The sequence below is a fragment of the Sciurus carolinensis genome, chromosome 7, assembly GCF_902686445.1.
Source record: "Sciurus carolinensis chromosome 7, mSciCar1.2, whole genome shotgun sequence".
NCBI classification, from domain to species: Eukaryota; Metazoa; Chordata; class Mammalia; order Rodentia; family Sciuridae; genus Sciurus; species Sciurus carolinensis.
This window is the reverse complement of record NC_062219.1, coordinates 114,415,115-114,437,925: the sequence shown is the minus strand read 5'-3', so window position 1 is coordinate 114,437,925 and position 22,811 is coordinate 114,415,115. Positions and strand designations below refer to the sequence as shown.

At 52.8% G+C, this 22,811-nt stretch overlaps 2 protein-coding genes across 5 annotated transcripts; both read right to left on the bottom strand.

Annotated features, from left to right (window-relative positions):
• Positions 1-1,416: 1,416 nt before the first annotated feature.
• Positions 1,417-11,516, bottom strand: Treml4 (triggering receptor expressed on myeloid cells like 4). Of its 2 annotated transcripts, XM_047557685.1 has the most exons (6): positions 10,954-11,516; positions 10,391-10,705; positions 9,419-9,494; positions 8,072-8,193; positions 6,402-6,460; positions 1,417-5,219 (listed from the first exon to the last, which is right to left on the bottom strand). In XM_047557685.1, the coding sequence occupies exons 1-6, from the start codon at positions 11,009-11,011 to the stop codon at positions 4,968-4,970; spliced, it is 882 nt and encodes a 293-aa protein (XP_047413641.1). In that variant the 5' UTR covers positions 11,012-11,516; the 3' UTR covers positions 1,417-4,967. The 2 variants fall into 2 exon arrangements, with proteins under 2 accessions (XP_047413641.1, XP_047413642.1); XM_047557686.1 differs by lacking the exon at positions 10,391-10,705.
• A 1,850-nt stretch (positions 11,517-13,366) lies between these two features.
• Treml2 (triggering receptor expressed on myeloid cells like 2) lies at positions 13,367-22,588 on the bottom strand. Of its 3 annotated transcripts, XM_047557683.1 has the most exons (5): positions 22,335-22,588; positions 20,005-20,325; positions 16,601-16,997; positions 15,314-15,420; positions 13,367-15,065 (listed from the first exon to the last, which is right to left on the bottom strand). In XM_047557683.1, exons 1-5 carry the CDS (start codon positions 22,387-22,389, stop codon positions 14,986-14,988), a joined length of 960 nt encoding a protein of 319 aa, XP_047413639.1. In that variant the 5' UTR covers positions 22,390-22,588; the 3' UTR covers positions 13,367-14,985. The 3 variants fall into 3 exon arrangements, with proteins under 3 accessions (XP_047413639.1, XP_047413638.1, XP_047413640.1); XM_047557682.1 differs by lacking the exon at positions 22,335-22,588 and having other exon boundaries at positions 20,005-20,662; XM_047557684.1 differs by lacking the exons at positions 15,314-15,420; positions 22,335-22,588 and having other exon boundaries at positions 20,005-20,662.
• Between the last annotated feature and the right edge of the window lie 223 nt (positions 22,589-22,811).

Sequence of the window (22,811 nt, the reverse complement as noted above, 5' to 3'; positions counted from 1 at the left end):
GGGGCTTATTTTGAGAAAGCACAAGGATTCCCACAAGGAACAAAGTCAGGCAGGAAAAGAGGTAAGTGCAGTTAGGAAAGAGAAGACAGGCCAAATTTCTGAACCCTGTGGAGGTTTCCCCAAGAAATTTAAAATTTAAATGATTTCAAAATGTCTTGGAAGAGACTGCATAGTTGTTCACTGAACTATTTCCTCCGGAGAACACATCTAAACTACATCTTCCAGCCTCTTGCAGCCAGAGGTGGCCAGACTGGGTTCTGGAAGAAATGACATTTGCTACTTTCAGGCCTGGCGCACAGAACCTCCTGGGCAATCTTCCAAGTTGTCTCTTTTCTCTCATTTGCTGCCCAGGAGTAGAGGGTTTCATGGCCTCCCTGATACTTAGAGGTAATAGATCCACTACTGGGAATTAACCTGGGTCCCTGAATGACTGTGTGGAGCAGAATCTTCTCGTTGACCCACACTGAGCTGGAACAGAAGTGAGAATAAACTTGAGTTGGGGTTTCTGTTACTGCAGCTGGCTCACACTTTGGAACACCATGGGTATTTCTACTGCCCCCTGGCAACTTCTCTCTCTTCTTCCTTGAATCCTCTCCTTTCTTTCCTCACCTAAACAAAAGCGCCTGCCAAGAGTCAGAGCTCTTCTGTCCACTTTCCCCAGGTCAGCAAATGACCTTCCTGATTTCTCCCTTGACTTCCTTACTTGGCCACCCAGCCATCATACATACATGCAAATGCCTCTGAGCCTGAACTCCTTAGTTTCTTCCCAAAGTGCTTCTCTCTTCCGGTCTATCTTTTGCTGTCACTCCCTGGCACCAAGCTTTCCTTGTCCAACTGGCTGCACATCTGTATGTGTTTTCCATCCCCCACCCCTTCGTCGTCTGCACCAGACTGAAAGCAGTCACTCCTTCTCCACTACCCCTCCCCCACCTTCCTCTCAACTCTGAGGCCTCCAGGCTTCAATTCTGTCCTCAAGCTGGGTGGTGGCTGTGCCAACCCTTACCTTCCCATTACAGAACCCGGGGCTACGACCACATCAGTTCTTGCTTGGACTGTTGCAATAGCTATGTTCAAAAAGTGAGGCAGTGGCGCATGCCTGTAATCTCAGTGACTTGGGAGGCTGCGACAGGAGGGTCTCAAGTTCAAGGCCAACCTCAGCGATGGTGAGGTGCTAAGCAACTGAGTGAGACTCTGTCTCTAAATAAAATCCAAACAAGGACTGAGGATGTGGCTCAGTGGTTGAGTGCCCCTGAGTTCAATCCCTGATACCCAAAAAATAAAAATTAAAATTACAAAATTAAAAGTAAGACACGTTTTGAGCATACAGAAATGTATAGAGAATAATATAACTAACATTTGTACCAATCACCCAACTTTGTACAGCAATATTTGGCTCTACTTGAAAATGAAGGGAGAAACGAGGGGAAAATGGTTTAAATCTAGGAAATGAAAGGCTGTTTTCTCTTACATTGTATTAAGTGAAATTTTACAGTAAAATTTCACACTACAGCTATGCATTTTGTTATATCTGGTTTGTTTTCCATTTGCATGTTTAAATGTTGTTCCCTCTGTTACATCAAAGGTTGTGCATAAACCTTTGGTGTAACAGAGACCTGATGTCAGCTCATACCCAAAATGATTTTATACGCATTTTTACAGGGAAAAAAAAGCCATTTGGGTTGCTCAAATTCATACATGGAACTAAATATTTTTCTATGATTATTATCATCAACTCTAAGAATTAGAAAATGTGAGGTCATCTATCCATCTTCCTATGAACATCTATGTGTGTATAAATGAATAAATACATGTATTTTTAAATAAATTATTACAGATATGTGTGAAGCCCCTGACTAATCTGCTAGAGATACATATCTAGGTAAAAATTGAGTTTTTCTGATTGTTGTTGAAGTTCAATGTTATTAAATGCCTTTTTTTTAAATGTTCTCATCTGCTTTGTTTTTTACCTATATGCCAAATGAAAATGGCTTGATCCTTTTAGATTGATCTGAATGATCTATTTACAAATCGTGGCCTCTAACCCTTTATCAGTTATCTGCAGGGTAATGACAGTTCCAAGTTACAGCTCGCCCTGATTCCTTACTCCCAGGATCTTCTTTTGTGGTTTGGGCCTCTGATGTCCTGCTTAAGAAATCTGTAGCCTGAAGTGTAAAAACTTGTATATTTTTGTCTAAACATTGTATTGCTCAGCTATTCATGTTGAGGTCTCAGCCCCACAGGAACTTATTTTTGTGTGAGACATAAGGTAGGCGCCTAATTTTATCTCCCCCAGATGGAGAGCTAGCTGTGTTCATGGTGCTCACGCCGTGGAACGCCACACTTCCATCCGTCCACAGGCGTTTCTCGCCTCAATCCTGTCGCCTTGGCCACCTTCCTGTGGAAGGATGGCACAGTGATCATTGCCGCATCACTGCAAGTCTTGATCTCTGGTGGGGTAAGGCCAGGCCGCTCCCCGTGACCCTGTTCTTCTCCAGATCTGTCTCGGCTGTTTGTTTGGATTTCTTGTTGTTGCGTAACAGACTATCTCAAAACACAGAGGCTTGAAACACCCCTGAAAAATAAAACATCGTCGCATACGGCGACACCTGCCTGAAGAGCAGGGGCGGCAAGGGGAAGGGAGGGCCCACTGTGCGGCTGCTCACAGACCTCAGGGACGCTGCCCCTGGGGTGGGAAGCTTGGCCGTGTGCAATGACCTAAAACCTCCTAGGCTCCAAAGGTCAAGGATCAGCAATCCTTTCCTACTGGAACGACCATGGGGCCTGAGTACTGAGAAAGGGCAAGGCCACACACAACTCTGGAAAGTGACTCCCGGGCCTTTGGTGGTCACAGGGGCAGCCCCCTCCCTGGGGATGGGCAGGAGGGCTCAAGTCCTGGGGTCTAATGGTGGACTTGGAATCTCTCCCTTTGAACTTCCCAGCTGCACCGCTGTTGTCCCCTCCCATCCCCAGGAGGCTTTATCACAAAAGCCCACGTTCCTTCATCCTTCCCCTGTAGCATTCCTCTAGCTGTATCAATGCCTGTTTGTATTGTCACTATTTTCACATACACACACACACACACACACACACACCTTCTTAAGTAAACAGTGCCCCAGAAACATAGTGGTTAAACTTCAAGGTCTAGGATCCACCATTTACTTTCTGTGTAATTTGGGGAAGTTACTTAGCCTCCCTGTGCCTCAATTTTTCCATCTATAAAACAGGAGAAAGTACTTCTCTTATTGGGATATTTGAACCATTAATCCACATGGAGGAATCTGGCACATTCATGCTCTCTCCATGTTGGCGTACTGAAATTAACCTCTGGCTCCTCCACCCTGAGCAAGTGACTGTCTGTCCGAGGCACCCGTAAGTATTTCTCTGATGAATGCAGGTCAGTCAGCTCCAGGAGCCCCAGTCCAAGTAAATCCTTCAGTTTGTGAAGAAACCAGCCAGTCTTTTGCAAGCAGGAGACCCAAGCTGGGGAGTATGTGCTGAAGATGGGCCACCCAGTCTAAAATATGGACCAAGAGCAGAAGTGCTATCAGGAGCCATGAAGGACCAGAGATCACCTGCAGGCCAATGCTGATGACCCTCTCAGAGCACAGCCGGGTCAGGAAGAAGCCAGGGTGCTGCAATCATCCACCCTCTAGTAGTCAGATCCGGATTGCAGGAGGAGGATGGGGCAAGCAGGGCAGGGCAGAGACCCCCGGAGCCAGGGTGACACTCAGAGACCCCAACTCCCTCCCTCTGCCCACCTCCCTCAACCTGAGTGCCTGGCCCCACAGGTCTGCAGTCTGTCCCACGGTGCCACAGACTGAGCACAGACCACAGCAACACTGGGACCCTGCCATCAACACTGCAGACGATGGCAGCACAGTTGTCACAGTCAGAGGTGACAGGAGCTTACCTGCCTTCCTCCCAGAGGAAGACCTCGTCCTCAAAAACCAGCCCACCAGACCCCAAACCTCCCACCCTTCACAAACCCACTGCCTGAGCAGGAAGTGCTGAGCTCCCTGCGTGGAGAGACAAGGCCAGGCTGAGACCATGGGACTCTACTGAGGGGTGCAGAGGGGGGTTGTCTCCCAGGGGCAGCCAGGTCCAGTGACTCGAGAAGTGACAAATCTGCAAATCCCAGCAAGCTTCCCCGAGACAGCAGACCACCACCCTACTGCCCCCCTGGCTTAGAGTCCTCCAAGTTCAGAGTTCAGAGTCACTCTTTGAGGGCACATAATGAGAAAGAGACCCTGTCTCCAGCAGGGCCCTGTGGATCCACAGGCTGAGCGGAGGCCTGCCCCAGCCTGGTCTGCCTGACTGAGACGCAGGTATAGAGGGAATAATGGCTTCCATGGAAGGCGGAGGAGCGCGAATCAATTCAGATGGAGTTGTGCGAATGGCCACAGGGAAAGAAGCCCCTCCGACCCTCACTGCCTGGCCAGAGCAAGGGCTCAGAGAGACTCTGGAGTGGTGGGCACTGCCCACATCCCAGTGTTCTTCCTGGCAGAGTGGAAGGATCCCAAGGGTGGGAATGGAGGTGGAATCAGGAGGCCAGGAGCGAGGAGAGAGCTGACTGGGCAGAGCTCCCCAGGCTGGCCTAGAGACCCTGAGAGATACCAATGGGGGAACTTGCACAATTGGCAGGATTTCGTGGCCCCTGGTCAGGAAGGAAGTGAAAGTCATACAGGGAGGCAAGATTGGGTTACTCAGAGGCCCTGGCCTCAGGTCCTAGCTGGACTCTGTTGGTAGCACTCTTGTCAGACCCTGGGAAGGGGACAGAGGAGGATCCAGAAACCCCTCTGTTAGGCCCACAGCTTGCCCATGGTGGCTCTCTGGGTTGACAAGATTCCTTCTCTTCCTTCCCTTACAGAAGGGCATGGCCCCGGACAGCGTGTGGCCATCTTTGCTGCACGAAGTCCTCTTGTGGCTGATAGAGTAGCTTCGTACCCAGCAAGCATTTTGGTAGGTGGTCACTGCCTAGTGAATTCTGCTTCAGTTCCCAGGTTCCCATCTAGAGCATCCAGCGTGGAGGGGGCGGGTCTCTTTCCAGCGATGCTGGCATATTCCACAGACTGAAAGGGGTCAGGCCTGGGCTTCAGCTGGGGGTTGGGGTGAGTGTTAATGTAGATGGAGTCCTCAGGGCCACAGTGGTTTAGATGGATGAGTGACACATAGCAGATGGCCCCAGTGTCCTCATCAGAGATGGACTGCCGATGGAAGCCCTGGAAATCAAAAAAGACAGATGTCCATCAGCTGGATCACAGCTGGAGCAGTCAGGGGCCCTCCGGGTGCCCCCGACTGAGTGGAGGACAGAGAGAAGGTGTGGGACGAGGCAGAGCCTTTGGCCGTGATGGCTGGAAGGATTGCTTCCAGCGTTGCCTTGCACGGGTGAGAAGGCTACACAGGGTGATCTGCGAGGCAGCTGTGCCAGCCTCACAGTGCAGAAGCAGGCCCCTCCAGATCCATGGCACCAAGTCCCTGGGGATGGGGCTGGAATGCTGGGTCAGGGTGTTATTGGTAGAATTGACTCCAGCGTTACAGAAGGGCTGGACCAGATGACTTTAGGTCCTTCACGTCCTGTGTTTCTGTGACTCCAAGAATCTCAGCTATGGAAACAGGACAGACCTACCCAAGAGAACCTGCCCAATCCTCAGCCCCTGATGAGAGCCCCCAGGGATGCCATGCTGTTTCCTGTGTTGGCACCACAGCGGTTGGACCCAGGGCAGCCAATCCATAGGCAGACCCGGCCTGAACTCTGAGATGGGAGAAGCTGCCTTCAGTGTAAAGGCCGGGGGTGGAGGTCAAGAGCTGGGTCAACCAATTCTCTCTACAGAGTTGAATTGAGAAGTACGGGAAAGGAAGCGTGTCGATAGGCCACGATGTGGCGGGCGAGACCCGGGGCCCAGGGTTACGCCACATGCATCCAAAGATGGCGACTGGCAGAGAGCCAAAGGGCGTGCTGAATGCGCCTTGAGAAAAACAGGAAGCGTTTGCCATTGGCTGTATGATAATTAGTCCAGCCGCCTAGCGAGGACAGATATGTCTTACATGTGTGCTTGAGCTCGTGATCGCTTGACCTGTAATAGGATTGGATGGACATATCTGGTTACAATTGCTTATGCATGAGACTGCTTATATAGTGAGGGTGTCAGCTGAATAAAGCGGAAGCTGCTTCATGAACCTCTGAGATGTACGTGTCGTTTGTCCCGCTGGTCGGCGGCAAGCAGCAAGCGGCGGCAAGCAACACCACGAGGCAGTGGGGACATGAGCAGTCACGAATGAGTGTGTCAAGGTCTGGGGTGAGCAGAAACTCTGAGTAAGCACAGGCTGGGAAGTTAAGAAAAACAACCAAGGATGTGGGGAAGCTGTGGGTCTCTGTCGCAGGGGAGGGCCATCCTACTCACGGAGGCCTTCTGCTTCTGGTCTGCAGTGTCCTCATAGATGTCGTGGGATTCCTTCTCACCTGTGAAGAAGACTCACTCTTAGGGGAAGGACCCTCCTACCCACCTCCCGTGGGAATAAGGTGATGGGGGTCCTGGCTGGGTGGAAGGGACTCTGACGGGGAGAGGCCAGAGCTTGATTCCAGCCTGGGAAGGTCTCAGGTGCCCTGCACAGAGTAGTGTCCAGGGACACTAAGGAGCAAGACAAACCAGCTGCCCGTGGCTGACCAGCACAAGCCAGGTAAACTTAATTATCAATTCCAGTTCACAGAGAATTCCAAATTCAAACATCAAATTTAAGTACACTCTATTTGCTGACAAAATTACACATAGTAATGTCTTTCAAAATTTTTGAACCGGGAAGCCCAGTGAGAAATAGCTTTTATCCACGAACCCACGCTCTCGCACCTGTGCACACACTTTTAAAAATTCAGTGAGAAAATCTGCAAAGCATTTTGACATTTTGCTTTTCTATTTTGCTTTATAAAAATGCTGTTGTAACCCACTAAACTGATTTTATACAGTTTGAAAAATATACTTCTAAAATTTCCCGGTCCTCTCTTCCCCTGAGGATTTGTACTTGAAAGATTCATATCCACGAGTTCCAATATACTTCTAACCCACGCATACATTTTAATCTTGTTGTCAACAGAACCGTCTCCAAGGCATACAATTAACAGGTGCATAATTTTATGTGCTAAAGAAATAAACCCACAAAAAATAAGCAAGAAAAGCGGTAAAAGTCATCAAAGTGCTTCAGACTTCACTTGTGACTGATGCTAGGAACTTAAAACTTTGAAGATTAAAGTCCTAGAAGTGCTTTTAGGAAGGCAAAAAAAAAAAAAAAAATTCCCCTCTGTTCCCCTTCCATTTATTTGTTTTGAAATTTTATTGTGGACTGAGGGTGTAGCTCAGTGGTAGAGTATGTGTTTAGCACGCCTGAGGTCATGGGTTCTGTCTCCGGTCCCAGGAGAAAAACTTATTGGGTATATTTAAGGTATACAACATGACGTCACAAAACATGTAACCATAGTGTAATGGTTGCCATAGTAGCAGAAATTAACATATTTGTCATCTCATCATTACCCGTAATCCTCCCCGTGGCAAGAGCAACTGTAATTTCCTGGTTTTGCAGAAATCCTACATAGACTATGCTATTTTTAACACAGTCCTCATGTTGACATTAGGTCTTTTGACTCATTCATCCTGGACATGGGCTTCTTTGTGTCTTTTGGCCTCCATCTCCCCATTTCTTTCCCTACCATGAGGAAGATGAAATTTAAAAATGATAGCAACACATTTTTAAAAGTCATTAGCCAGAAAGTTGTTTACATAGACTTGTTAAAAAGTTCTTAAACATAAAGATGGTAAAAGTCTATGGTCCCAAGATTCAGGCAAATGGGCATAGAGTTGAATTGGCTTCCAATGAGCTGACCTTGAGCTTCTGAGGAGGACCGGTTAACCCTCGAGATCACGGAGCCTGCTATCTGGCAAAGGGAAGGAGAGCCACTTGGACACTTCACCTCTTATCAGTTTCCTTGTTGGTAAAATGAGCATGATAAGCCTTGTCCCCATCACTAGGGGACAAGGTTGAGCAGTCAGTTGTCCACTCAGAGACAGTGACAGGGTCTCACCTTTCCTGTCTCTTCCTTGGGCTTTCCTGAGATAGAGGACCAGGAGGACAATAAGCCCCAGCAACAGGACAGCCACCACCAGGCCCGAGGAGATGAATGTCCACTTCCAGTTGCCTGGAGGGCTTAGGAACAAGAACCAGCCAGGTGAGGGCAGTTGGAGTCCAGCTTTGCCTTCTGCCAGAAAACCGTCCCTCCCCCATGCCTGTGGCCACCGCAGGCCCTCCTGAGCTTCCCTTCTGTTTCTCCTGAGGTCCCTGCTGCTGGACTGAGCAGGAGATGGCCATACTGGCAGGGCTCTGCCCTGCAAGCCACGCTGTCTCAGGTAAGCCATCCCATCTCTGTAAGGTAAGAATGCTGGTACTGTCACAGGATTCCGTTCCTTTTCTTTCTGACTTTTTTACCGTAACTTTCCTTCCAAGCTCTGGTTGGAGATCTGAACTGAACTGTCCCTGCTACTTCACCTCAACCTTTCTCTGTGAGATGCTGTTGGCTCTCAGAGTACAGTGGGGTCCTCGGACTACAGCTCTCCAGCTCGTAAACACATTCCCATAGGTCCTGTCCTAAGTCAAAGGAAGGGCACAGGGGTAGACATTCTTACACTGGAGCAGGCTCCTAGGGAAAGTGACTGGGTGTCAGGTTCAGAGAGGGCAAGGGAATGGTCCCAGGGACATCTCTCAGCTCTGCTGATAGGCACCTGGTTTCTGGTTTAATCTCTTGACATGGGATGGTTTATAAGAGCCCAGGTGCACAGTCTGCAGGAGAGTGGGTAGAGGGTAGGGGACAGAGACTCACTGTCTGGGGTGGGGGCAAAAGAAAATCAGGGTACAGTTTAGTAACTACAGACCATGCCTGTTCCCAGACCCACTGCAGGGCTCCCTGCTCTTGATGGAAGATGGAAAAGGTTGGGGAGAGGGCAGAGGCAGAAGTCACAGCCACGGTCTTGGCCTGGCACCGGCTTAGTCCCTGGAATCTACACCCTCATTTAATGTTCATGACTATCTACAAGATGGTGGTTCTAAACTGGGGTATTTATGTCCCCCAAGTCAGCCCTGGCAGTCTGGAGAATTCTGTGGTGGCCACATCAGCACAGTCAGTAGTTGGCGCTCCTGGCATGGCATCCAAGGGTAAAGGCCAAGGATGCTGCCAACCATCCTACCGCACTCGGAACAGCCTCACACCACAAAGAATGAGCTGATTCCAAATGTCAGTGATGCCAAGAACCACAGACCTTGATGGAAGGTGGAAATGTCGTGGGTGTCTGTCAGAGTAGTAGAGGGGACACCGGCATAGTCCACCAAGGGTGGGAGGAAACAGGGCTAAGAGGTTGGTGGAGGGGGTCAGCAGTACCTGCCAATGTCAGGGCTGGTGGCAGAGGCCAGGGCTGTGGTCATTCTGGTGCTCCGGGTGGTGGGAGGGGTTGAAGCTATAAGAGATGACGGTCAGTGGAGCGCCCATCTGCTCTCCCTGCACTCCAGGTCTCCCGCGCCCAGTCCCTAGCCTCGGGCAGAGAAGCCCACACATGGCCTTAGAGCAAGCGAGGACACAGAGAGCACCACCTGCCCCGCGCAGAGTGGAGGGTTAGGCTGTGTGGTGTTGGATGTCCCTCATCAGGAAGAGCCATGGTGCGAGCAGCCTTAGTGTCACTTGTACATCGGATATATTCTGGGGTGTCTCTGTATTTGCTCTTTTTGACCATGTCTTGCTCTTTTAACCACTAATGCCTCCCCCCCACACACCCCTTTTGTCTCCCCTAAACAAATCCCTGCTCATTCAGCAAGGCCTCAGTGGTTAGGGGCAGGTCCAGGGCGAGGATCCTCCCAGTCTCAGCCCTGAGTCTCCTGTCTGCCTCCCTGTCCAGCAGCCTCTTGTCTGTTCACACTGCTCCACAACCCACCCCACCCGACTCCCAGAGTTGCCCTGTGGTCTTTCTGTGCCATGGACCCCACGGCCCTCTGAGAGAACACTGGTGTTAGGATCAGGGGTAGGGATGGCCAAGAAAGGACCATTACCCGGCCATGCTCAGGCTTGGTAAAGCTTTAAGGTCCTTCCAAATGAATGGCAGAACCCTGTGAGTGGCAGCAAAAACGTTAAGAGAAAGACATGAAGGAAGAATGGACTGGAAGCCAGGAGTCCTGAGTTTCTAGTGCCAGGTCAGCCCTTGACCACTGGGTGACCTTGAGCAAGGGGTTTTTCTTCTCTGTGCCCTAGCTGTCAGGCATGAGAAGGTTGGAGAAAATGATTTCTGGGTCCTCTCCAGCTCTGACAGCCTGAGATTCTGGAAGGCTGAGAGCCACATATTTTAGAAGCTGGGGGGCTCACCTTTAGACACCACCAACTGGATGATTCTGAGAACATAGATCCTGGGATATTCAGAGACTCCACAATAATAGACTCCTGAGTCGTTTACCCTGAGTCCAGTCACAGTGACATTGAAGTAGCCAGATGCGTGATGATCCTGGATGGAGTAGCGGGGCACTGTCCTGTAACTGTCCACTAATACTGCACACCAATTGGCGGACATTTTCCGACACCAGCTTTTCACCTTTGAGCGTTGGTGATGGCTGTACTGGCATCTCAACACGATTGTCTCGCCCTCCAGTTTCTGCAGGAACTCTCTGTCCTGTGCCCAGGAGCCTGAGAATACCCCCTCAAGTCAGAGAGCCCCCTCACGGCCACGGCAGGACTAGAAAGGGGGTTTCCCTCCTCAGAGAGCAACACTTTCTGTGGCTACACTCAGAAAGGGCCCCAGAGCCAGCCTCTGGCCACAGCACCCCTGTTCCTGGCCCTCCCCCACACATAGCCCCCTTCCCACCCACCTCACCTCTCCAGCTTCCCCTCCCCTCCCCCATGCCCTTCCCTTGGCCCTCCTCCCCCTCCCTTACCTGAGGCCAGGAGCACCAGCAGGATGGGGGGGATCAGGTAGGTGGCCTCCTGGGCCATGGGTCTTCTTGAATTGTAGTGGGGGGAGGCAGGGAGGGGGCAGGGAAGCCCTGAGATCAGGGCACGGGAGCTGGGTGGGATTTCAGCCCAGTCACCCAGCCTGAGCAGGGTGAGTTACTGAAGACGCAGAGGCCTTGAAGGGAAGCAGGAAGCCTGGGCAGGATTACAGGGGCCTTGGCCTTTATGGGTCCTCCAGCCCTCGGCTCTACCTTTGGGCTTGGAAAGGTCAGAGCCGTGAGACTGATGGTGGCTCAGGGGACTCTAGGCTCCCCAGGGCCAGCCTCTTCCCCTTTGTCAGGCCACCTCCCTGGGGTGGGGGATGAGAGAAGGAAACTATGGTGAAACAAGAGCCTATTGCTCTTCCCTCCCCCAAGTAAAGCAGATGCTGCAGGTGGGTGACAGAGTTAGGGGACCTTTTGGAGGTCTGGCCAGACCCCTAAGTCCCACTGGTCCCCAGCGGTTGGAGACGTGGCGTCCGAGTCTTCCTGGAAAGTGGGAAGCTCTGGGACTGGAGGAGAAGAGGAGGAAGAAGATGGAGACTCGTTTCCAGGAAGTCAGGGACAGGAGGTTCCTGGAAGGGGTGGGAAAGAACAAAGCTGGGGGAGCGGGGGAGGTAAATTCAGAAGGAGGGGAGAGAAGGGGAGGAGGAAAGGGGGTCTCAGCTCCATGTCGCCCCCACACACCAGCCCCTAGCCTGCCATCCGAGCTCCATTAAGCCTCTGCTGAAAAACTGCACCAGTAGAGAACATTTTTAAACAATCGTCATCAGATGAGCCGTGGAAACAATCGCAGGGCAGGCGGGGTTCCAGAGCACACTGCACCAGCGCAGGGAGGGTAGAGGGCTCTGGGAAGGAAGCCAGGGAGCAGCGCAGGGCAGGAGGAGTGGGCGCAGGCCCTCCCTAGGCCCTCCATGGTGGCCAGCCCTGGAGGCAGGATAAGCCAGAGGTGCACAGGTTGGGAAAGGGGAGCCGGGCCCTTAGACCCCATGCCAGTCAGCTGAGAGGCAGGGCGTCCTGGGAGGGAGGTCTGGCCTGGGCAAGGTGACTTTCTGCAGCAGAAGCCAGCAGAGGAAACGTCTGCCCTCACCACTCCCAGTCACAAGCCCATCAGCCCTGAGAGGAGCAGGCACCTGCACCTCTGTGTGATCCACCTTGAAAACCCCATTTACAGCCCTTTGGGAGAGCTTACACCTAACACTTGCTCTTCAGACCCCGCAGAGGGAGTGTATGCACCCTGTGGGTGCTGGAGTTACTTTATTGGTTCCTTCCTGTGGTGGCAACGCTAAGCCCTTCATGGGGTGACTGGTCTCAGGAGTCCTGCTCTCTCCCCAAGGTCAGCAGCATCCCTGGCCTATCTGGAACCCTGCCAGCCCCTGCCTGACCCGTGGAGCTGGCTCCCACCCCCAAGCTCGTATGAGAGGGTAAGAACAGGAAGGAGACAGAGGCTGGGGATTTGAGGGGACAGTCCAGGAGGCCACCCAGGCACACAGGAGCTGGCAAGATGGAACATAGTTCTGTAGTTCCTTCTCAGTACGCCACATTCCTACCAAGGAATTCCCATGGGAGCGAGCTCCCAGAGCGAACAGCTCATGCAGGTTCACCCAGTGCCATCTAGTAAGACAGGGACAATTGGTCGTCCCTGCACAACCATGCCTGAACTCAGGGGGCATCTAAAGACTTCCGCCGATATCTAGCACTCATCTGCTGGCACCTCCCTAGATCACTTCTATCCCTCCATAGCCAGTTCCAGCAAGCCTGCCCACAGTTTCCAGCTGCCAGGGCCTGTCTGGCCTCTGCGTCCCACTCCTGGGATCCCCTGCAGACATCACTTACCTCCCATTGCAACCTGTGCTATGGGGCTCACTTTCTGTGAAGCTTGCATGGCTGGCCTGAGACCCTTGGATCCCCAGGTCTCCCATCTCTGAAGGGCTCCAGCCTTTCTGTCTCCTGCACAGTGGCATCTGGCCCTGAGTAAAGGCCACACCATGTCGCCACTCTCCTTGAGGCCACAGGCTGATGGAGGCCAGGGCTGACTACCCCTCCCCCAAGCTCCCTGTCTCCCCCAGGATGAGTCATGTACACAAAATGGAACTGCACATGCCTTTGACCTAGGAAGTGATACAAAGGGTCTTCAAAGCTCAACTCCGTCCTCCTTTTCCAGATAAGGAAACAGGATCAGCAAGGCCTAGTGACATGCCACGGACCTGGGATGGGAACTGCACTGGGAATTTGGACCCAGCTTGATTCAGTGTCACTGCCTCCCTAGGCCCTGTCCCTTCACTCCTCACCACGGGGCTGCATCCCAGGCCCCAGCACCCGCGCAGCAAGGAGACTTGGGGAGAGTACGAAAGGGAGAACGAGCATCCCAAGGCCTTAAATGCAGCATGTGAGAAGCAAGAGAACCGGCGGAGAACCCGAGGAACCGGAAGGACGGACGGGGCATCACGCGTTTGCCGTGTTCATGTCATTTCACGGTATTCTGAAAACAATCTTGAGAGGTAGGATTTATTGTCCCCTTTCATAAGAGAGGAAAAACGAGGCCCAGATAGGGTTAGTGACTTGCTCAGGGTCACACAGTGACAGTGGTATGACTGGTCCCCATCCCTGACTCCTTCTCCAGGACCCTTCCCATTGGGCCTCTCACTCTGGGAGATGGTGTCATCGGGGCTGTCGATGGTGGTGGCACAGGGTCACCAGTGGTGGTGGGGGTCTCGGGAAGCCATTTCCCCCAGATGAATTAAGCCCCTCCTAGGCATATGCCAGGGTGGTGGCTCTTAGCAGGTTGTTTGCTGACCAGATTGAGGTCATCGTATGTGTGTGTGTGTGTGTGTGTGTGTGTGTGTCTGTCTGTCTGTCTGTCTGCCTGCCTGCCTGCCTGCCTGCCTGCCTGCCTGTCCTGGGACCAGGTCTGTCAGTTGCTCAGCCTGGGTCTTCCTTCTCCGCCCTCTGCTACACATATGGAAGGTGCCTCCTGGCTGTCTCTTCCTCTCTCCCTACAGCCATTCTGTAGTGCTCCCCAGCTGCCACCAAGGCCCCAGCTCAGTCGCCCTCCTGACCATGACGCTCGCTCTCCCACCAGGAGCTCCTGAGCCAAGGCCAAGCGTAGAGATGTCACACTTGTCCCTCGCGCCCTTCCAGTCACTGCAGGCTGGTAGAGCCCCCTCATCCTCCAGCCAGGACTCCAGGCCAGGGGTCTAGACAGTAGAGACCACCTCTGAGCTGCCAGTGGGGAAGCAGACTCTGCAGGCCAAGGGACCCTGGCCTGAGGCTTCCTGGGTCCCATTCTCCCTGGGCCTTCCTGGGCCACTTCTCCAGGCTGTGGGTAGCTCCAAGTTGTCTTCACTGTGTCAGAAGTGGGTTATTTTTTCTAAGGGGCTCCTGTGATGAGGGTGTGACCCCTTACTCTAAACCATGGTCTCTCCACCAGTGCCGTGGGGTGAGCACCAGACAGAGCTGGGGTCTCAAGCATCCCAGGCTGGAGGATGGAGACCCTGGGTGCCAGTACCATCCAGACGCTCAGACCTGAAACCCAGGTGCAGGAACTTGGGGATAGAGTCTTGAGTTCGGCTTCTGCAGAGGCTGGCCCTCAGCCAGGGGCTCTTGGCTTGCCCAAGAGGGATCAGTGGCAGGAGGCAGTGATAGGGTGAGGACTCTGCAGGCTTCTGGGGTGGCAGGGCAGGCAGAGGCCCCATGGCAGGACACAAGGCCAGATGGGGGAGCTCTGGACGATTCTGGGATCCCCGAATGCTGACCCCTTTGTGGCCCCATCTCTGAGTCACTATTCCTTCTCCTCTTCCAGGGTGGGGCTCTTGGAACATCAACTGCCTCAGGGTTCATGAGCCCCAACTCTTGTCCCCATGTGTTGGTAGAAGTTTGATGGGAGTAGAGGAAACTGAGAACGCAGTGGCCTCCTCATCTGGCCTCCTTAGTGTCCGCCTGGGAGAAGATTCCCACCCCATCATTAATGGTCTCCAACTAAGCCGGCTTCCACAGGGGCTCTGGTCTTCTTGGTGGCTCTGCCCAGGGTCTAGCAGAATCACTGCACAGGCTGTAACCTACAAGAAACGAGAGGTGACGGCCCGCCCCTGCCCAGGGCCCTGTGCCCCGGACTTCCGGCTCTGCCTCGTTCCTGCAAGGCCGTCCCCTTAGGGCGATGCTAGGCCACCTCCACCCTTGCCAGGTGCCTCACGGTCCTCATGACTAAGCAGAGGATGAGGGACCCCCTCCCGGGACTCGGCGTCACAGCCTTGGTACAGTTAGGTAGTGCTCTGCCCTCAGGTGGCTGGGAGGTGGCTCCACTCACTGCCCATGTGTCTCTTCTTCCAAAACCCATAGACCACGGCCAACATCACGGGCACTGGGAGGAAGGTCAGCACTGCCACCAGCACAGTGAGGTCAGAGTCCTGGGGCCTGTGGAGGCAGGACAGAGGGCAGGGGTGAGACCGGCTCCCTCCTGTGTGCCTGCTGCACAAGAGCGGTCGGACCAGGGAGAAAGCACTTGCATCCGCCTCCCGGCAGACAGCCTCCCTTCATGGGGACCAGCAGGCAGAAGCAAGCGAGGCACTCGGTGTTCCTGGGGGCGTCCCTAGGCGGGGGGCGGGAGCATCTCTCCACCTTGATGCCTCTCCTCCACCGTGCCCCCAATCTGACCATCTGTGAGGACGAGGACTCCCAGTCGTGACTGAAGATATCAGCATCCTTGCTCTCCTCAGTGACGGAGAATGTCTCGTCCCTTTTGTCCTCTGGGTGAGGGCCGGCCTGCACCCCCTTGCCTGTAACACCTCATTTTTTTTTTTTTGACCTTTGTTTTTAGATTTTCTTGGTCACCAGAGCTCTCTATGCCACCCCCATTGAGCAACTCTGCTGCTGACGAACAGGAGCTGGTGTATAATGCTCCAGCTCCCTTGACCTTCCCCTGAGGGTCTGACGCTGGGTCAGGAGGCCCCCTGGGATTGAGGTTCTCTGAGCACGGGGGTAACTGGAGCCTTCCCTTCCCTGTTCCACTTCCCCACCCGGATTCCAGTGTTCCAAACAAGATGTCATTCTTTATCTCAGAATCAGCTTCTGGGGGAACCAAATTAAAGTATCCCCCATTTCCCACTTTCTACCCCTTTACTGGCACAGGGGGATATGACCTGTAATCACAGTGACTCAGGAGGCTGGAGCAGGAGGATCACAAGTGTGAGGCCAGCCTTAGTCACTTAGCAAGACCCTCAGCAATTTAATGAGACCCTGTCTCAAAATTTAAAATTTAAAAAGACTGGGGACACAGGTCAGTGGCAGAGCATCTCTGGGTTCAATCTGCAGTCCCTGCTACCACCACCAAAAAGAAAAAAAAAAAAACCTACTCCCTTCCTCTGTACTTTCCCTTTCCTCTCCATCCACAGACTCTTCAGGAGACTCAGTCCTGCCGCTCATTCCCCAGCCTTCCTTTATGTCCCCTCCAGTCACCCACCTCCCATAATTGTGGCAATCCACACTGAGTTCCTGAGGAGCACAAGGGAAAGGTCAGACACAAGAGCTGCCCCCGAGGTCAGTTCAGGGCCCATGAGCTGGGGTCGCATGCGGTGAAATGTCACCCGACAGGTACCTGAATGAGGGTAACTGGTTGTGGCACATTCCTGTGGTGGGCGAGTGGCTGCTGAGGCGCCCGGACGTGGTGGAGATGGATGTGGGGCTGGCAGGGGAGACTCTGGCATCACTGGGAGATACGGTCACCGACTGGGATCTTGTGATCCTCCTGGGTCCCTTGGTGGTGGCACTGGTACTGGTGAAGCTGTAGCTGGTCACAGAGGCTGGCCTGCGGGTCCCTGAGGCAGTGGAGGGCAGGGGTCTGGCCAAGGTGAGGGGTCCAGGTGGGAACAGAGTCGTACCGGAAGTGGAAGGGGCATCAGGACCTGAGGTAGGTGCTGGTCCTGTCGTGACCGTCCTACTTTTGAGGACTTTGTCCAGACAGGTGTGAGGAGAGCTCCTCTGAGTCGTGGAGGCTGAGGGACCAGAAAGGGAGGAGCGTGAGGCCTAGCCCAGGCCTTGGTGCAGGGAGCAGATCTCGGCAGCCCACACAGCTGTCCGGTGCTGTCCTCCTTGACCTTGGACCTAGGACTCTGAGTGGCCAGGTGTGCATTTGCTCAGAGAGTGGTGTCCGGAGGGAGGCAGAGTAAAGAAGGGAGAGACTCATGTGATCTCTTTGGCCTCCCCTGTCAGGTCACCTGTTCCCACAGGACAGCCTCACCGTTCCCACCTCGCCTGTCACTTTCCTCGCCCCTCATTCCTGGGGTTAGAGATTTCTATAACAGGCTGTTGAACAGGGACTATTCCAGCTGCCCCATAAGCGGCCAGAGATGAGGCAGGGAGGCATCGAGGGCCTCAAGTTCCAGAGAAAGCCACCAACAGCCAATGCCTGTGAGGACTTAACACACATCCTGCTGCCCTCGTCCATCAACGCAGACCTGCCCCACCCACTTTCCAGAAGAAATCTGCATCTAGTGGGGCTTGTTGGATCTGCCTCATCAGGGACCCAGACATCAGAGAGAGGCTGCTGTGCCACCGTGGTGCACAGAACGGATGCTTTCACGAAGGCCATGGTCACTGGGCAAGAGGGCTGAGCTTGAGCCATTTTTCTGGGCAAAGGGACCAGAACAAGCCGTGTTGTTGAGAGTGGCACAGAAGAGACCAACCTGGAACCAGGTGTCCCACAGTAGGGCTCATCAGTAAGATATCCCCAAAGAACCTCCAAAAAGCTCCCACGTTGGGAGAGCCAGCATGTGGACCCCAGCTTGCAGAGGGTCTTAAAGGGTGGTGGAAAAATGACCAACAGCCAGCAGAGAGGACTTGTATGATGACCTATTAAGTGTCACCAATTCCCTCTCCCTCGTTCCTGCTGCAATACACCAAGTTTCCTCCAGGAGGAGCCCCACCTTCCCGCTCTCCCAAGATGAGGCAGAGAGGAGAAGAGAGCCCGTTTTCCCTAATAGGAGGTGGGGACACCACTGAGTTTGGGGACCAGGTAAGGGGATGGTAAATTTCAAGACTGGCTCTTCTCTCCGGGCTCTTTGGCAGGCTCCTCACCCTTTCCTATCTTAGACACGTGGGGGACTCGCAGCTTGGTTCACATTCCATGCAATATGCCCATTCCATCATTTTTAGTGTATTCGCATAGTTATATGGCCGTCACCACAGTTGGTTTTAGAACATTCTCTTCATCTCAGACAGAAACCCCTCACTCTTGAGCTATCCCCCATCCCCCTTTCTTTCCCAAGTCCTATGTGGCCACTGATCAACCTCCCTCTCTGTGGCTTTCTTCAATCCTCTCAACTTTAAACACTGTCTTTATAGGGACGCTTTCAACATACACCCCAGCTCTGACCTGTCGCTAGTGCCAGGCTGACAGGTCACTGCCTGCTCCATATCTGCACCTAGGCTTCTAGGAGGTAAGTATCTTAAACGTGCTATGACAAAATAGAGCTCTTGGGTTTTCTCCTCCAAAGTAATTCCTCTTTCAGATTTACCCTACCCAATAGCTGACTCCTTCTTCCAACTACTGATGAAACAGAAAAACTTGGAGTCATCCTTGATTTCTCTCTCTCTCTCTCTCTCTCTCTCTCTCTCTCTCTCTCTCTCTCTCTCTGTACCAGGGATTGAACTGAAGGGTTCTTTACCACTGAGCACTGAGCACATCCCCAGTCTTTTTATTTTTTATTTGAGGTTCTTGCTAAGATGCTGAGTCTGTCCTCGAACTCGTGATCCTCCAGCCTCAGCCTCCAGAGTGGCTGGGATTACAGGTGCACCACTGTGCCTGGCTCCATGCTTCTCTTTGCCTCACCTCCCACTTGAGCAAGTCCTGTCCTGCCTCCAAACAGTACATGGTGGGCAAAGAGTTTTAAAAACATAGATGTGAGCTCATCCACTTCTCTCACCTCCAGCGCCCACATCCCACTCTGGGCCACTGTGGTTTCCAGTCAGACATCAGCATGCTCTCTCTGGCCCTGCTCATACCCTTCCATCCTCCAAAAGCAGCCATCGTAATCTTAAAAACAAGCCACAATGCACTGCTCTCAACTCTCTACTAGCTCCCTATTGTACTTAGAATAATCCCAACTCCATGTCACGGAATTCATGCTACTTGACTCTGCAACTTCAGATCCTGAATAAAAGCAGCCAGTAGAAAAGCAGCACCCCTCCTTGCTCCTCTGACCCAACTGCCCCATGATTAGTGTAGACCAGTCACACAGGCCACCCTCCTCACCTCAGGGACTTTGCTCATGCTTCTCTCCCCAGAATACACCCTTCCAAGCACTCAGATTTCAGCAGCCTGGAGGACCCCCATCATTCAGGGCTCTGCTTGGTGGCGTCTGCTCAGGGAGGTGTCCTCTGGTCCTCAGTATAGCCCCCATCACTGAGTTACTTTCTAGTCCATCACATTCCTTAAGGACATTCATTGTTATCTGCGATCATGTATCTGATGATGTAGTGTTACCTGGCATCTCTCCTAGGGCACCTAGAACATTGCCTGGCACATCATAGGGGCTCGGTGAATAGCTGTTGAACAGAAGCCTGAAGAAAACAAGGCAGAGTCCTGGGTTCGAATCTCCTCTCTGCTGCCTGCTAACTCTGTATCCCAGGGCAAGGTCAGAGTCAGAGAGTTTTTCAGATCTCATCTTCTTCATCTGTAAAATGGTGACAATACCAGGTATGGTGCACATGCCTATAATCCCAGGTACACAGGAAGCCAAAGCAGGAGGATTGGCAAATTAGCAAGACCATCTCAAAATAAAAAAATTTTTAATGTTGTCAGGGATGTAGGTCAGTGGTAGAGCACTTGCCTAGCATGTGTGAGGCCCTGGGTTCAATCCCCGGTGCCATAAAAAAAGAATGGTAATAATAATGCCCATAATCTGTTAATGAATTATGATTCTGATTCTGTCTGATGTTAGTTAGTGGAGGACACACACACGCACACACATGCCATCCCAGTGTCCCGGAAGGCCTGCTCACCTGGAGACACTTCCAGCTGGATGCCCATCATGGGGTAGAGGATCCCAGAGCTGTTGCGCATGCACCAATATCGGCCCGAGTCCTGGCGCTTCAGGGCCCCCATGGTGATGTTGATCACCTTGGCCTGGACGTCGTCCTGCAGCAGGTAACGGGGCCCCTTCACCCAGACCCGGGCAAACCCAGGCTCACACTTCCTCTTCCTGACCTTGCACCAAACCTTGCCCTCCACGCGGTTTTTGCGGCCCTTGTAGGAGCACTGCACGGACAGAGTCTCCCCTTCCTGGTGCTGCACTCTGTTGTACACGCTCTCGGCAGGGAGACCTGGGGAGACACAACCCACTGAGCAAGGTCTGGAGAGAAGAGGCAGATGCACCTTGAAACTTGACGTCCTGGCCTCAGGCAGAGCAGTTGGATCTCTCCCCGCTGCCATGATGCTGGCAGGGTGAGGGGAAAGCACAGCCCTACCCCCCACCCCAGGAGCTCCCCGAGTCTGACACAGGAGATGCACAGGCCTGTGGACAGCTAGCTCCCAGTCTGATGGTGGAGGCCGACATGTCCTTCAGAGAGTCCCCAGTCTAATGGAGGAAACTCAGCCCTAATGTTTGGAACTCCATCAGACACATCCCCTTCTTCATGGTGTTTTCTAGTCTTCAGGGATTCCTAGTCTTGTGGGAAAGATCCAGATCCAGCCTTCCATGAGACAGATACTCATGCACAGAGACAAGTCATTAAGTCTGGAATTTCAGAACACAAACCATTGAAGTAGGTAAGAAAGTCCAATATTTGGGGGAAAAAAGATGAGTAGCTATTTATCAAATTGGTTTGCTTTAATCTTGGGGGGTGGCATTGGACATTGCACCCAGGGCCTCATGCATGCCAGGCAAGCGCTGTACCGCTGAGCTACAGCCCCACTCCCCTCCTGAAGTTACCTTTTAAATAGCTTGCTATCTTAGTTTATTCTAGGTGGTGTTTAATTTTTAAATATCATAGTTACATAAAACCTATAGGTCAAATATGCCCAGATATGCATATAAATTCCCATGGATTCTGCAATTATTCACTGCTTGTTTACAATATCTTGCACGCTGTGCCTGGAGATAAAATGGTCTGAGTTCTTCATAATGCAGGGTATGGTGGAGAGGCTGGGGAGTGGCGTGAGGACCCGAGACACAGGGAGGCCGGGGGTAAGTTCAGCATTTTGTCCTCAAACAGTACCCCAAAGCCTTACACAGACACACACACACACACAAGTTTCTACAGTAAGATAGAATAGAGAGTCAAAATGAGACATGGGTTAAGACCCTATTTCAACCACTTAACTCTGTAAGCAGTTCATTGAACATCTATCTGTTTCTTCATCTGTCAACTGAGAATAATGTTTCTCCCCTGGCAGCTGCTGTAAGAATGATGCCCCACGAGAGTGCCTTGAGCGCATGCTCAATGCACGCATGCTTCCTTTTCCCAAACGCAGGTTGCTCCAGCCTTCCACAGAGGAGCCCAGAGCATGATGGTTAAGAGTCCAGAAACCCAGACATCTGTTCTGGTTTCCAGCCCAACTGTGGTTACAGCTGAGGCTCTGAGTAAATGAGCACTTTCTCCAAACAACACTTGTCCCTTGAAAGCTAAACACAATGATCCACTCAATTATTCAGTAGGTGAGCCCAGGATTTCTTAGCTGGGAGACACACCCTTCTACCCTGGGCCTTTGCGCCTACACCTCCATGCCTCTCACAGGTGGTGAGGGTAGACTTTGCCAACCCTCCCCATGCCCAGAACAGAACAGGAAGTGGTAATTTGGTTGCCTTGGCAGCAAGGGAGGCAGGAATGAGTGAGGCCCCTTCAAAGAGCATCAGTAGCTGTGGCTGGGCAAGGCCTTCAGGGATTGGCTCCCTTCAGGACAGCGGGCAGGGACCGGATGCCACATCAGCATTCCGAGAAAGAGTGAGTTCAAAGAAGTATATGAAGCAATGACTCCTGTCAATACCAGTCACAACTTTCCTCACAGGGCTTTCCTGACAGAGGCCAAGCAAAGGTCAGAGAACCAAGTGCCCCTCGTTCTAGGCCCAGGGGAGCCTAGCAGACCCAGGGGCTGATGCAGAGGGTCCAAAGCTACATCTTGGCTCCCGTGTGAGGCCTGAGCTTCGCTCTGCTGGGTCCAGATATTCAGATGGAACATTCTCACCAGTCTGCTAAGGACCTACTAAGTCAGCCCCACCTCCTCCCCTCCCCCAATTCGCAAAACATTAAGATAATTGGGCAAGGACAAGCAGAGCTGAAGGGGACAGGAAAAGTGCAGCACCCCCCTCCGGTTGGCGCCCCTCTCCTCTCACCTGAGACGCAGCCCTGTAGCCATAGCAGCAGCAGTAGCAGGAACATGGGGGCCATGGCTCCATCCAGATGGGGCAGTCACAGGCCCAGCAAGGGGCCAGGGCACCTGGGGGATCCAAGGTTAGGACCCAGGCTGACGCAGGACCTGCCACCTGGGTCTACCAGGAAAGGACCATGGGTTCTAAAAGTGAAGTTGCCCATTTAGGGAAGTGAGGCAGTGGGGGACTCACTGCCACCAGCAGACCGCAGGGCCCAGAGAGCCTATCGCAAGAGCAGCACTGGAGGCTGTTTCCGCCCTCTTCCTCAGAACTTCAAGCAGGTGTGGCTGCTCCACCCAGTTAGGGGCCCCCAGCCCATGAGGGCTCACAGAGTCAGAGGGCTCGCCCGCCCTCCCCGGCCCTCCCCAGCTCTCCGGGAAACCGGTCCACTAGTGTATCTCCTAACCAGAGGCAGGAGATCCACCTAGAGGGCTGGTGCAA

What these genes read in the sequence shown, in the direction of transcription:
- Treml4 (XM_047557685.1), bottom strand. Translation starts at nt 11,011, where the DNA reads ATGGCCCAGGAGGCCACCTACCTGATCCCCCCCATCCTGCTGGTGCTC. An exon ending in CCAGTTGGTGGTGTCTAAAG is followed by an intron (nt 9,495 to 10,390) that starts GTGAGCCCCCCA and finishes CATCTCTTATAG; the next exon opens with CTTCAACCCCTCCCACCACC. An exon ending in ACCAGAAGCAGAAGGCCTCC is followed by an intron (nt 5,220 to 6,401) that starts GTGAGTAGGATG and finishes TTTGATTTCCAG; the next exon opens with GGCTTCCATCGGCAGTCCAT.
- Treml2 (XM_047557682.1), bottom strand. Translation starts at nt 20,434, where the DNA reads ATGGCAGCGGGGAGAGATCCAACTGCTCTGCCTGAGGCCAGGACGTCA. An exon ending in CCAGCTGGAAGTGTCTCCAG is followed by an intron (nt 16,998 to 20,004) that starts GTGAGCAGGCCT and finishes CTGGTCCCTCAG; the next exon opens with CCTCCACGACTCAGAGGAGC. An exon ending in AACCAGTTACCCTCATTCAG is followed by an intron (nt 15,421 to 16,600) that starts GTACCTGTCGGG and finishes CTGCCTCCACAG; the next exon opens with GCCCCAGGACTCTGACCTCA.